General features: G+C 41.9%; 1 protein-coding gene across 2 annotated transcripts in view; it reads right to left on the bottom strand.

Moving 5' to 3' along the window:
• The window catches only part of lamc3 (laminin, gamma 3), a 113,198-nt gene that overhangs the window by 16,021 nt on the left and 82,177 nt on the right, over positions 1–15,000 (bottom strand). For both annotated transcript variants that reach the window (XM_080046267.1, XM_080046268.1), the window contains exons 13-17: positions 4,456–4,644; positions 3,875–4,120; positions 2,423–2,576; positions 2,158–2,300; positions 1,828–2,006 (exon numbers count right to left, since the gene is read on the bottom strand). In XM_080046267.1, the coding sequence (XP_079902393.1) occupies positions 1,828–2,006; positions 2,158–2,300; positions 2,423–2,576; positions 3,875–4,120; positions 4,456–4,644 (911 nt within the window). The remainder of the gene's footprint in view (positions 1–1,827; positions 2,007–2,157; positions 2,301–2,422; positions 2,577–3,874; positions 4,121–4,455; positions 4,645–15,000) is intronic.

Here is a 15,000-nt window from a genome sequence, read left to right as displayed (position 1 = left end):
TGGGGCCGACTGCGCTATAGGCTATTTCAAGAACAAATTGCATCTCGCATAGCCTAATAGCAGGAGCCAAGAACACACAATCGGGGTGCACGACGTTTATGTGAATATGTGGCAGAAATATGTGCAGGGAACACACATAAAAGAGAGAAAGGGAACAATGAAGAAAGATGAAGAGCATCAGAGGGAGATTCAAAGCAGGGGCATAAGTACATTTTGTTCAGGCCGTGCACTCACAATATTTAGATTCTTACTCGTGATTTGAATGTTGTATATTGCAAAATGCTGCATTCCCCCTTTCTACTCTGTGTAACTGTACTTTTATGCCACAATTATCTGACTGCTGCAGTTAACTGTGCCTGTGCATATCTAGCCTTTTACGAGTTAAAAAGCTAGTGCTGAAATGAATGGATCAATCAGTTGATGAATAGAACATTTATGCAAATCGCTTAACCGTAAAAGTCATATTGAGAAAAAAAAGAATTACATGTCATTAACTGGTTTTGCCTTCTCACATGTGAGGCTTTGCTTTGGGAATAATCGTTAGTTGCAGCCCTAAAATTAATTTGAAGCGTAGAAAACAACTGCGATACTATAAATTGACATTATTAAAAATGTATATTAATTAGACAGTTATACTACTTGTAGCCCCAGTAACATCTTAAAGCGGCTATAATCTTTTCTTTTTATGTTAACAATGGATCACATGCCTCCTTGCAAATGAAAGGGGTCACCAAAGTGAAGGACCAGAGAATTAGCACCCAACTGCAGTTTCCTTTCAGCTGTAGCCTACAGAGGTTTGCATCCTCTTTTAGCAAACTGTTTTTGTTTGTCTTAAAAACCATCTGCCCAGCACCAAATATCAGATGGACAAAGTTATGTAACAACAGTGAAGCAATAAACAGGTACATTTTCTATCAGGTGTTACAGCAGCAGTAGTAAGCCCCTACCAAAAGAAGAACATTGCTACTTCTGGTAACTCCACCATTGTCATATGCTACAGTTTTCTAAGCTAACTTGATAACATTGATGCTACGTCAAAATATCACCTTTGTTATGTGGTTTAGAGTTGAAGGGGAAGGCACCATTTTTGGGTGCGTTAGACGTCAGTTTTCAGTGTAAGAAAATAAATAAAAAGCTATGGAGAACCTTACCCATAAGCTATCTGCCCTGCACCAAAGAACTGAAAAAGTGAACTACTGGTGAAGCATTTAGCAGCTGAACATAGATATTTTGCCCAGCAGCTACAGTAGTTGCAGTTATCCTCAACCAAAAAGGAGATTGTGACTCCTGGTAGCTCCATAACGTTGTCATAATGTCCGTGCTGTATCTGTTTCTGTGTTGTGTTTCTTGCTGCAAAACAACTAGCCCCTCTGGGACAAATAAAACTGAAGTTGAGTTGAGTTGCTGTGTCTTCATAGCTGGCTTGCTAACGCTGATGCTACAACGATATATTACCTCGGTTATAAAGAGTCGAAGGGTAAGGGTGTGTTATCTCTGCACTTTTACTGTGAGGAGGGACAGGACTTCTGGAGTCAAGCTGTGTCACCGGGGCTAATGGTAAGTGGGCAGGCTGCTTGTTAAAACACAGTGGTCTCCCTTATACAATACTGCCTGTTAAATAGCAGGAGATTTGAGCTGAGCAACAAATGTCATCTTGAATCTAATCTCTGTTACCCCATAGCCTACCCCCCCAAAATAACTGCTGGTTTGAAGCCATTACATGTAGAATTAGTATGTTAAATAGATATTGCTGCCCAACGAAGAATGATGGTTCTCACACAACTTGAGCAATCCCAACCAACCATTAGGGCATACTATACCACTCACCTGTTTTTTGACAAGGCCATAGCACACTGGGCATTCCTCACACTGGTGGGTGGCTCTGTCGTGGAAATAGTTCAGCTCACATTTGTCACACTTATAGCCCACGAAGCCCTGACGACAGTGGCAGGTACCGTTGTTGTGACACTGCATGGAGATGGATCCCATTGGGTCACAGTTACAGGCTGTGGTGAGGAAAAGCAGTATGGGACCATATGAGGACAGGACAGCAAAAGTAAACATTTGAAGGGGTTAGAAATGCCTTGATATGCGGTCTGTATTAGAGAGAGGTATTAAAGAGGATTATAGGGATGGTACATAGTGCAGCCTCTGTACCTCTGCAACCTCGTGAGGAGAATCCAAAGAAGGTAGCACGGCAGACATCACACAGTCTCCCCTCAACTCCACCACGACACAAACACTGGCCCGTGATTGGATGACACACGATGGACGACGAGCCAATTGGATTACACTGGCACCTAAGAAAAGGGCAAGGGAAGTCTCCTAAATAATTGATTCAGTTTGTATAAGCTCAGTTAATGGATCTTTTTCAACAAATCCACACCCACACCATCAATTAGTGAACAGGTGATCTCTATACCTCTCACACCCTACGCCTTGTTGGAGGTTGAAGAAGCCGACTTCACAATGGCTACAGTCGCGTCCGGTCACGTGACTGAAGCACTGACAGTCTCCTGTCTGAGGGTGACATTCGTTTACATGCCCAAAGGTTCCTGCAGGGTTGCAGCTGCATGCTAAATAGAGAAAAAAAACGATTCATTTATTAATTGAAACCATGATTATATTATGTCAACAGCTCATATTGTGTCCATAGTTTGATACCAGAGTTCCTAAAGTTGGAGTCAGTGATTCTGGAGAATGCTTGTTGACAAAATCACTTTTTGGTCAAAATCAATAAAAAGCCTATCTCCTCATGATCCCTACCTGTCTGCACTCTTTTAGCCCTGAAAAAAAAATACACAGCCTAGGCTCTGTAAACGGGTTTGTAAACAAAGGCTATGTAGACAAAGGGGGCCAGTGTAGCTAGCAACAGACCCGTTTACAGAGCCTAGGCTGTGTACGGTATTGTACAGGTAGTAGCGAATCGTAAGGATCGTACTGATTTTGACAAAAGAAAAGTTGCACACAGAATTGCTGTCTGCACCTTTCAGGGAGTGTAGAAGGAAATGACAGACAAGCAGGCAGACTCATGGATGTCTTTATGACATTGCTCTGTACTGAAGTTCGACCCGGGTTTACGGAAGATGAACACATCACAGTTTCTTCCTCTGTGGGTTCCTGTCTGCCTTTGTAACATTATTTCAGCGTTTCATCCACTTGAACCCTTTTTCTCTTTAAATTCTCCCAACCAAAAATACTTTTTTCTGGGAGGGTATCCTTCTGACTTACAGACATTTGATCATCCCATGTTCAGCCTTCCCCTTTCATGACTCAAGAGTTTCGTCAATAGATCTGTCGAATTGGAACTCCTGAGCTGACTAGTAACTATTTTTGCTAAAACCCAAGGCCGAGTGGTCCTTAATCAAATTTCGTTCGGGCTATTACTTGACTACTATTTATCCTTGAGTGAGGAAGCAATAATTTGTATATTCCCTTAAAAATACATTTTAATGTTGCAGTGTTTACAAGGTAGTGGCGTTCTTTAGAACGGCCTTGGTAAAAATTGAGCAAAATATTTACAAGTATGTTTTAATTAGTGTATATAATCCCTTGAAAGTAAAAGTCATTGTTTTTTTGTAATACCTTAGAATGAGCATTTTATATACAAGGCAGTTTCAGTGCATTCTCCCTGGAGGGGTAGAGACGGAACATTGCAATCTATAGCTCTCACCACTAGATGACGCAAGAATACGTTTATATTACACACTGCACCTTTATCAAAATCTTAATATAGGTAACTTTTCCCCTTTTCAACTAGACACAATCAGCCTTCTAATGTCAGAAACTGCAAAATACAAACATCCAGGTGAAAAGACAAACTAACCTAACACAATAAATGAACCAACGACCAATCCCCTTCTCAGTTACTCACGTTTGCACTTGTGTCCAGCTGTCTGCTGCAGGGCATCTCCGTAGAAACCCCTCTGGCAGCGTTGGCAGTGCTCTCCCTCGGTGTGTCCCAGGCATTTCAGACAGCGGCCTGTCATGTGGTCACAAATCCCCAGGGCGTTCAAGTCCACGTTGCCGCTGCACTCGCATCTCACGCACGGTCGAGCCGGCCCCGATTGGCCCAGGGGGTCGCCGTAGTAACCGTCTTCACACATCTGACAGCGTATCCCTACGCGAGGCGAGAGAGAGGGGAGGGGGGGTGAAAGAAGTGAATTAGATGGATGGCTGAGCGAGAACACTGCTGCAGGTCGCGGGCCCTTTAGAGTCACCGCTGCAGAGTCTTTTGAATTCAAATGAAAGAGAATTCATTCGACGTGTGTGTTTGAATCACAGGTGGCATTGTAGGCTAGAATGACAGTCCCCGCAAAAATGCTTTCAGTATCAAGCCATGCATACTCTTTTCAAAAGTGCTGCCTATCATTATAGTTTTTGACATGACGTCCATAATTTACACCATGCCATATAGCCCACAAATGTTTTTTCATTGATAGCGGTTCACCTCACCTGTCTGTCCGGTGGGGCAGTTGGTGCAGACCACCTGTCCACTCTGTGCAATCTGGGCACAGCTGGTCCGGTCCGGGCAAGGGCAAGGCTGACAATCACCGGGCGTGCCAATCAAAGCGTTGCCGTAGTAACCGTCCTGGCAGTGCTCACAGGTCGGCCCCGTGGTGAAGTCGGAGCACTCACACACACCTGAAAACAGACAGACACAGGGGGGTGTAACAATTACGCACTTCCTCTTCACACAAACACACGTACACACACAAACGCATGCACACACACACACACACACACACACACACACACACACACACACACACACACACACACCTGCTTGTATTCGTTATTGTTTTTCACGCTTCTGTGTTTGATACAAATAGACCACAGTGGGGGATGTGTTCCTATCACCAGCAGAGTGCACTGTGTCTCTGACCATCACTGCAGCCACTTCATACGACACCATCCAAACAGCCCAATCTGGTAAGAAAAACCTTCTCAACACACACAGTCCACAGTGGAGAGCAGAAGACAACTAAATCCACGCCGGCCATAATTGCTTTGGGACATATGAGAGCCAAATGCAGTCCGAGAGACCTTCAAGAAGTAAGGCAATTCCCCCGCCAAGTGGGAGAGATTACAGATTCTATGATGTCCTAAAAAAACAAACAGTTGTTTCGAAGAGCCTTTGGAAAACAATTTACAGCTTTTAAACCAACATGCGTTGACATACACGTATATACACCGAGCCTCTGAAGAATTCTCTTAAGTACCGAGTAGATGTCTCAGTCCTCCTCCTGCCATATTTCAAATCCACTTAAGCTACAAGCAATTCTGAAAGATACAACGTGATAATACCAAGGCAGAAATAACCACACTAGTGACGAGGGCTGTCATAACGTCTGAGTGCTCTATATGGCAATAAAAACAGCTCTGTCTGGCGAGTTGATAGGACCCCCGCACTGACCCTCAAAGCTTCCACTGATTGTGCTCGCCGATATTTGTGCAACTGCAACTTTTCGAAAATGAAAAACGGTGGACAATTTGACATAATACAATGTAGCATTATAATTTAGTCACTGAAAGAGCAAAGCTTACAAAGGGGGCCCAAAGCAATAAGTGTTAACATTCTTAAAGAAATCAACTGCTGAGATTGCCCACAGAGGGAAATGGATCCTCACATCATAGCGAGCAGACTTTCATAATATCTTAATCAACATATTTTGCATTTTAAAACTCCTGTGCTGTTTCTGTGCTCAACTCCAAAGAAGATGGTCTTTAGCATTCCTGCAGCACCGCATGATGTTTGGCTTTTTTAATATTCAAAGAGCGTCTGCATATCAGAGAATCTATGATAATTTGAATAATTCTTTTTGAGATATTTCAAAGTTCCACAAAATGACTTCAGCATGGGTTGATAACAATATTTGTGCTGATTTCCACCAATAAGATCTCGCCACATGGCAAATAATCCACGGGGCAGTGCGATTTTTACAGAGTCCTCATTAAAACTTCCTAACACTCCCTTGGTAGCCTACGGTGTGAAGCCCTTTGCTGTGGATTTTCAAATCAGCTCACACAGCTGAATATTGGAGCAGAAAAATGTTCCTCCTTCAAGTTATAGGGTCACTGCAACCAGTGTCTGCCATCACTAAATAAAGCCCTGTTAACTTTAAGGCCCGTGAGTAAAGTATATGAGAAAGAATAATGTCTGCAAAGCCAAATTGATCACATAACCATTAAGGGGGAACAATTATACCCCTGTTGCCTGATGAAGTGTAGTAGACTTCTGTCTGAAAAAAAAATCATTAGTTCTTTGGCGCGGTGCAGTGAATAATACATGACTTCCAAGCATGTAATGCCACTCATTTAAAGAGAATATTTAGTAATAATGATTGTTCATAGCATAAAGAAAGTGAATCTTTTTCTGCAAATTTCACAAGGCATTACAATGACACTGATGGTGTGCGCTGAGCACTCCCCAATGAGCCATAGTAAATTTAATGGCAGCAGAAATGTGCTGACTTTACTGAGTGTGAAGATGACTGAGCTTGATATGAGGCAAGCGGAGCCGCTGAGGGGCCTCCTCCACACTATTATCATTCCGTTAGCTCCTCCAAAAGGAAATAAAAAAAGCTAGTGACATGTATCGCAAACTGTGGCTGAATGACAGGAGCGTTCCTCATAGTCATGCTATAGTCATCATTACTTCATAACATCCCTGCAGCATGATTTCACCAATGAGTGAATGACCGCCGTTCATTTAGCATTAATTAATTGGGATTTCTGCAAAGCTCCCCGTGCAAACTTAAATCCTTTGACAAATCCACACGTACCGCACTATTTTGCTTTCGTACCCCACCTTTCAGTTATGGAGCATTCTGCCTTAACTTTGCTTGTCTGCTCAAGGTGCACTGTGTAATATCAGAATATTTAGAAGTTTGAGATTGCAACGCTCCCTTGGTAACCCCTCCCTTTGGAATAATCACAGAAGCTAGCTACAGTGGCCTTCAAGGACAAGAAGCTAGTTACTAAAGATGGCATCATCCACCATTGCCAAGTCTTAGTTTCCACAATGTCAAGTGATGAGAAGATGCCTTTAGTTATTTATTATAGTATTTCTTCTCAGTCTTCAGGTGCATTTCCCCAACACACCAACTACAAAAACATATACTGTATGTGGCTGTTAAGTTTGTCCATTCAGTGCTACTGTACTCAAGTGAGAATTGCTCATCACCTAAACATCTTTCAATAGTCATTCCTACATTAAATTGAAGCTTAAGGTGTTGGCTTGAAATGTGAACCCCTCACTTTTTCTAACTTATTGTAATAAAGAAGACATTTACCATCAAAGACACTCTAAGAAATTGTGACAACAAACTCCATCAAGGGGTCGGTTGTCACACACTATGGGGTTGTTTGTCACAATGTTATCTTTATGGGAAAAATCTTAAAAAGAAGGCAAGAAAGCAGAACTACATTTGAAAGTTTAATTTAATTGTCAAGTTGAAAAATAGGCCTACATATTTTTATGCATCTTTACACAAAAAGAGCAAGGAATTAACAAAAAGGAAATCCATATTAAGACCAACCTACTGTATTTAACAACATAAAGAACAAAACAAATATGTCTAACAATAATAGCCTACTCAACTAGGATACACACATTCACTATCTGAGTTACAGTGATGGCAAATGTAGGGTCTGCTCACTCTAACTAAGCAGAGATTGTGTGCCCACTGGTTGCACATACAACACTTCTCCCTTATCTCCCCTGAACGGGTGCTGTAGAGCGTTTCCATACAAACCAAACACAAACTATCCTCTTCATCTGATGACGATTCCTCCTCCTGTCTCTTTCTCTTCTGTTTCTTATTCCCCAGCTGGGGTGGAGTGCACTGGGGTGCAGTAGCCTTGGCAACTGGTCTAGTTTGGGATGCACTGGGTCATTTTGATTTTGTTGCCCTTTTTCTCTTTTGCATGCTAGCTGCCTTTGCTGCTCAATTCTCTCCTTTTCTGGGGTGTCAGTGAGGATACAGCTTGACATTTTCTTTTGTTATTGGGTTCCTTTCCTGGCTGCACCCTTTGGATAAAATGTGACAACCAACCCCCCAAAAAATTTGACGACCAACCCCAACTGGAATTTATTGCTAGCATCAAGGCCAACAACCATCTGACAACTAATTAGCTTGCTAACCACAATCTAAACTATAGTTTACCCTTCACACTTTTTATGGGTAACAAGTGTTTTGTTATAAACCCATTGTGTAAAAGCCTAGAAGAAAAATACTGAGGAGCTAAATATTTTCAATTTGACATGAAAAACACTAACAGTCCTCTCACCTCAAATGCAGCAGTCTAACTCCAAGGAAGACTATGTAGGTAACCTCTGATCCCAGTTGTGGATATTTACATACCAAAATTTAACAGACAGCGCCTTCTGGTTCAGAGATATAACGATTGTGACAACCTACCCGTGTGACAAATTACCCTGTTCTCCCCTACTACAAAGTGTGTTCAATAAATTCTACACACTGCACCTTGAAGTAATGGCAAAACAATATTTTTGTGACGTACCCGTAGTCTTGAATTCTATTTGTTTCTGTTGTTGAAGAGATGCCCTCCATGGCTCCATCATATACACATCACACTCCCAAGAGCTCCTTTTTTCACCAGCACTCATTAGTCTACCTGCTTCCCATTGTGCTCCCTGCACTATGCACACACACCCAGGACTAATGCACTTCATTAAGGTGACCACTTGTTGAGAATAGGAATACATTGGACTACATCACTGCATGATATAGCTGCAGGAGCACGGACAGGCACTACAGAAAAAAGAAGCAGATGAAAAGGGCTTATTCCTTTGTCATCTTTTTTTTCCACATTTATCTCGCTCTCTGTTTACACTTGTGCGTCATTCAGCATTCCTCTCAGACTAAAGTGCAATGAGTGGCTCTTTCAAAAATATATCGTATTCTTGTTTTAACAGTGGCATGACGGAGACTGAAGAGTGTCAAAGAAAATCCAAGGAGAAACAATTTTAAAATAAGTATGCGTTTGTTTAGGACAAGTGCCTCTCTCCAGACATAACATTCTTGCCCCCCGAAAACCCTTATTTATTTACAGACCAAATTGATTTTTTCGGAGCGGCTTTGTACTTCATGCCGCACTATCTTGGGAGGTCTTGGTGAATGAGAAGGGACAATGTGTGTGTGTGTGTGTGTGTGTGTGTGTGGGGTCTTCGATGACGTGCAAAAAAACCCTGACACAAGTCCCATGAGTTCCAAGGGACATACAGTATGTCTGCGTGGCAATAGTGTGTCTCAGCAAGTGCAACAAAACACATTATTGCTTTTTCTTTTCTGCATTACATAATTATCCTATAACACGTTTTTCAGAGAGAGAGCGAGAGGGAAAGCTTTTCAAGACCTCCACATTTTCCAGTAGGCTTGTCTACTTAGCCCAACATTAAAAAGCTTTGGGCCTAGGAAATCTTTTTAGTAATGCATGTGAACACAACTTGTTTTTAATGAAGGAGAGAAGAAAACAAAACACAGACAGAGAGAGAGAGAGAAAGAGAGAGAGAGAGAGAGAGAGAGAGAGAGAGAGAGAGAGAGAGAGAGAGAGAGAGAGAGAGAGAGAGAGAGAGAGAGATTTAGTGTGTAGCCCCAAGGCTTTCAGGCTAGAAGTTGGGGTAAATCAGCTGGGGGGCTGTTTGATGGTGATGTTGCTCTCTAATATAACACAGATATGCTGTCAACGCCTGCTGCTGCATATGTGGCTTGTCAGTGGTGGCGGGGGCTGAATGAGTGGACTGCCGCACACAAGAGAGAGAGAGAGAGAGAGAGAGAGAGAGAGAGAGAGAGAGAGAGTATGTTCAATTGAATGGAGAGAGGAGGAGCTATATATTCTGTACCACCCCCATAAATAATGCGCACAATATGGATGACTTGGGAAATGTGTTTTGTCATACCGTGATTGTGGGGGAAAATAAATGCATCCATTCCTGTTTTGTGTACCGAGGCTAAATTGCTATTGCTAAGGCCCTAGGGGTGCCAGGGATGGGGACTCTATAGCACCAGTGGTTGTAGCTCATGTTGTCTGGTAGCAAGCCCCGGGTCAATGGTCGTTAGAGAGGATCTAGATAAAATTTGGCTGTGTATTTTTGCTCTGATCATATGTCAATTTACTGAGGCAACCGGGGCAACATGGCTGCTAAATGATCATCATAGATTGATTGTGTTTGAATATGCTGCAACTTTATACGATTGATTTAACAACTTGTGATGACACATTATCTGGGACTTGAACAAACTTAAAGCTCCCATATTATACACTTTTCGGTTCTATTATACACCATATTATATGGTCTTAGTGGTCCCTAATACGTTTTTCTTTAATTGTTTGCTGAAAAAAACTTTCAGATAATTTATTGTACTATGCTGATGTTCAGCTAATCTCACAATGGCCTATTTTTTAAAAAAGAGTTGCAGGTCCCCTCGTAAATATACAATCTTTGAGCTCCCCCCGCCCCCTTTCCGGAAGCGAAGCCAGATACGCCTCGCCCTCTGTCTGTCAGGGCCGTGGACCAATAAGAAATAGGGGTGTGGGCTGCACAGTGGAAGCTTCTGGCTTTACGGTTTGTGAGGTCAGAAAAGGGGATAATTCTGACTGGAGTGTTTTTGGGGGGAGGGGTGGGGGTTTCAGAAAAGGGGAGAGTGAGAAAAGGAGAGATTGTTATTTTTTTTTATATTTTGGCAGTCTCTAGGCACACCGTGGACGCATGGATATGTTGGAACACATTTAAAAAGTGCATTTAGCATAATATGGGACCTTTAAAGCACTTGTGAAATAGCATCAGTTGGACACATAAATCATTTTTCTCTTCAACTATTTTCAGCCAAAACCAGTGGAAGGCAACATTGGCCTGTTTATCAGTCCAACCTTGAGTCCACAATGACGTATCTCAATCTAATAGTTGAATTGACATTTACAGGAGAATTGACAGAAACTTTATCCGCAGACAATCATGCTCCCCAGATGATAAATAACTTGCTGATCCTCTGACTTTTAATATAGAACAACCAGCATTTCAAACTTGTGACTTTGTAGCCTTTAAAATATTTCAACCTTGCAACAGACTTTCACTGTTCGCACACATGAGGCACCTTCATAACATTTTGTGGTGTACTTTTGGTGAAATATTTTAACAACTATTGGCTGGATTTGCCATGCTATTTGGAACAGAGAATAATGATACCCACACGATGAACTCTACAGACTTGTTTTTGTCTCCCCTGACTTTTCATTTAGCTCCACCATCAGGTCCAAACTGTCATTTGGCCCAACGGCATGGTTGATGGCAAAATACCAGCAAATTAATGACACCCAGACGTTCACATGTTAGCATACTAGGCGTTAAATTAAATATACTTTTTTGTAAATTCTCTCTGTTAGATAGTTCGTATATAGTTTGGTTCTTGTGTAGAGGTTTTTCTTCTGCTATTTTGGGCAGGGCAAACTTTCATTCAACTCTCATTTTCATTTATCTTTCATGCTGCTCCAAGTAGACTGTGCTGAGTTGTCCTGGTCTAAAATAATTTTTATCAAGGAAAAGGTTGACACCTTGTCAAATCAGTGATCTCAACAGAGAGATTTGAAACCAAGGGAGGTAGGCAGACGGAGTTTGCACATTGTTTATCTCTGTTTATTTTTGTGTAAAATGAATGCATTGGCTGGGAGGAGATAAGTTAAGCGTGCTGAATAGGATCAGCAGGAGAAATGACATGGTAAGATTCAGTGTTTACCGAGTACATTTGTCTACATTTGTTTTCGCTCTCTCTCACTTCCTTTTCCTCCCTCACTGTTGCTCCTCATATCCCATCATGCTGATACAAGGCAGGAATCTTAGGGCTTAGCCTGTAACAAATACAGCCCACCAGAGAGATTAGAAGAGGCTGAGTAAACCAGCGCTAGAGCCAGCTCCACTCTCTATCTGTTTGTCTGCCTCAACTTTCTCCCATAGATTTCTCTAACTAATGACCTCGGAGAGCTAAGGATGGCATTTAGGCATGCAACTGGGAAATGCACGCCCCGGCTTCCTCTGTCTCATTCTAAAGCTGTCCCCTTTTGTTTGGTACAAACTGAGTCACAGTAGCTTCCATTTCAACATAGCATTCTAATGAGGACTGCAATGAGCCACATGTTTGGGTCATTTCTGCATCGGTAGCCTAATTGATTCAATGAGACAGGTACCACTGGGTGATGGCCTTTATTAGGCCGACTTCAATGCGTTACGCCCCAGGAGTCCCTGGTGGTCTGTTCCGCTTCACAGACCCAAGACCAAAAAAATGAAAATAAATAGCATCACTTCCTCGACATCCTCCACCAGACTGCAGTGGGCGTGACATTTAGCTATGCAAAACAAACCGTGTATTATACAAAAGATTTGGCCCCGCACAAATGTCATAGTGAGAACCAAGCGTACGCTGTTATGAAACAGAACAAGGGACATAAAGTTCTTATTTATTCCGGAGGTTTGAAAAGCAGATGCACATGCTGCATTCAAGGTGGTCAGCACAATGCAGCTTACTATAGAGCTGGCCTACATACAGCAATAGCCGCAAGATTAGAACTAGATTCAAAGTGAGTGGTGAAAATGTGGCTTAACCTGAAGCCTATGCAGTGGGCACAAATGGTTTATGTAAGAAATGCATTGGAAAAAAAGAAATGTTGGTTAATGGGCTGTTGACCTCATTCATTAATATGTGAGTTATCATTAATAATGTGTCATTGATAAGGAAAAGAGCAAAGAAATAAAACTATTCCATAGGTCTGCTTCACTAAAATAGAAGGCAGCAGTTTTGGCTTTATTGTGGGGCTTTGTGTAGCAATATTATTTTGGGTGAGTAAAATTGGGAAACGCATTGAGACAGAGAAGATGAGACCTCTCTCTACTATAGGTTTTAGATCATTAGTTGATTAAAAAGCCCTAACACAGCAATAGGTGATAATATCATGGATTCATAATAAATTATAATGAGGCAGTCATTTTGGGAAAAAAACTAATAAACATGAAATAAACAAAACAGGAGGGTTAAGAAAGCTGACCTAGATATACAAAAGACAAGATACAACTATCGTCACATATTTAGAGGTTCTCCCCATGACATCTAATTTGACATTGCTTTATGACAAAGACATTTTTGAGTTTTTGTTCAGATGCAGGGAATAGGCTATATTCAGATGACTTTGTTCTCTGATGATGTCAGTATAAGATTGGTTCACCACTGAGGACCAACACAGGTCTAATAGAGATGAGAGCTAACAGAGAAGCTCTTCTACAGCACTCAAACCGCTCAATACCCACAGTGTCAACACAAGAGCATCATGCGTTTCATCTGTTTATTTGATTAATGAGCATTCCCCTACAGTGTGGGCCGCAGAGAAAAATAAGCATCTGTGCATGTCTTATCTATACATTACAATCATGTCTGTCCTTCCACGTTGCTCTTCCTCAAGCACATTGGCCCCTATTGCAATGTTATGGATGGTGTGTGTACGCTATTAATACAGTGTCAAATCCACGCCGTAATAAAATGTCCAACATTGTTGAAACACACGCACCACACACACACACACACACATACACACATTTTTTTTTTGTATTTTTGTATTTGAAGGACATATGTTTGGCTTAATCAGCCCTACAGCAGCACCACCAGCACACACCAGCACGGCAACAAATCGCAATTTGCTTTTCGTTCCACCACAAATATTAACATTTCCAATCTGTTGTGTTGCGCTACGGCAAACAGAAACCGACAACGACTTAGAGGGTGTTAATAAATCATGATTATGATGCACCATTGGCCGCAGCTTCCCTCGACAGCCCGCTGAATAAACTTCATCCCGACTCACACCCTGCGTAACGATACAAGTCGTTAAGTAATTACACAGCAATTAAGATTCTGATAGGAGAAACAGCCGGTTGGTCCAACCCTCCCGGTGACAAATGACGAACAAAGGGGGTTGTCTCTCTCTCTCTCTCTCTCTGAAACAACTTTGATAGTTCCCCTTGACCTGAACTTATAGATTTATGGAGAGCGTCTGCTGTTGGTTTTTGCTTCCAGCGAGGTTTTGTTTATTTTTATATTATCAAAGACAAGCCAGCAGGCCTTTGCCTCAGAAGATGACAAGCCATCATTATCCGTTTGAAAAAAGAAGGGGCTAATTTTAAACCAGCTTTAGGCTAATGCTATTCAGCCCCGACAGCGTGATAGCACCATAGGACAGAACACACGAGGGATTTTTGATCCATGAATCAAGAGGGACACATCGCGTTCCATATTTAACGCTCGTTCATCATCTGCCATGGCACTCGTTCCGTGCAAATGTTTTTAAAACATCCGGAGAGGCGTGTGTGTGTGTGTGTGTGTGTGTGTGTGTGTGTGTGTGTGTGTGTGTGTGTGTGTGTGTGTGTGTGTGTGTGTGTGTGTGTGTGTGTAAATTAGGATGCTAAATGCTACTTGGATTGACTTGAATGCTATTTAATGAAGCCCTTTGATATTAAACAGTTAAACAGGTTCATTAATAATTAACAGGGGGTTCCCTTCCAACAGTTTGGAACAAAAGCGCTTATGTGTTCAGACCGCCACGAGAACTCCCTCCACTCTTTTGATCATCCTTTTAACCCATTGATGACGGCTGCTGCGCAATGCCACATTGGCTCTCCTGCCTGATGCTGCGTCGCGCAGCATTATTACTTTATCTAATTTTCATGGCATTCCCAGCATAGAATGCACTGTCATTGGTTCAAATACACATGAGGTGGGTTTTGTTGATTTTTTTAAGACCACGTGACCACCCAAAAGTTGTGTGGTTTGCCGAAAATCATGTCAATCAAAAAAAATAAAAATAAAAAAATAAAACAAAATAATAAAAAAAATACGCCAGCTATGTCGGCGACAGAACAGTTAGTGGCGTTTGGTGCGCAGAATCAAGGTCTACTATAGACTACTGACGAAAATCACACAACACATTGCATCT

Source organism: Ammodytes marinus (assembly GCF_949987685.1).
Source record: "Ammodytes marinus genome assembly, chromosome: 18".
Classification (NCBI taxonomy): domain Eukaryota; kingdom Metazoa; phylum Chordata; class Actinopteri; order Uranoscopiformes; family Ammodytidae; genus Ammodytes; species Ammodytes marinus.
Note: the sequence above shows the minus strand (reverse complement) of the source record. Positions and strands in the feature narration are given on the sequence as shown.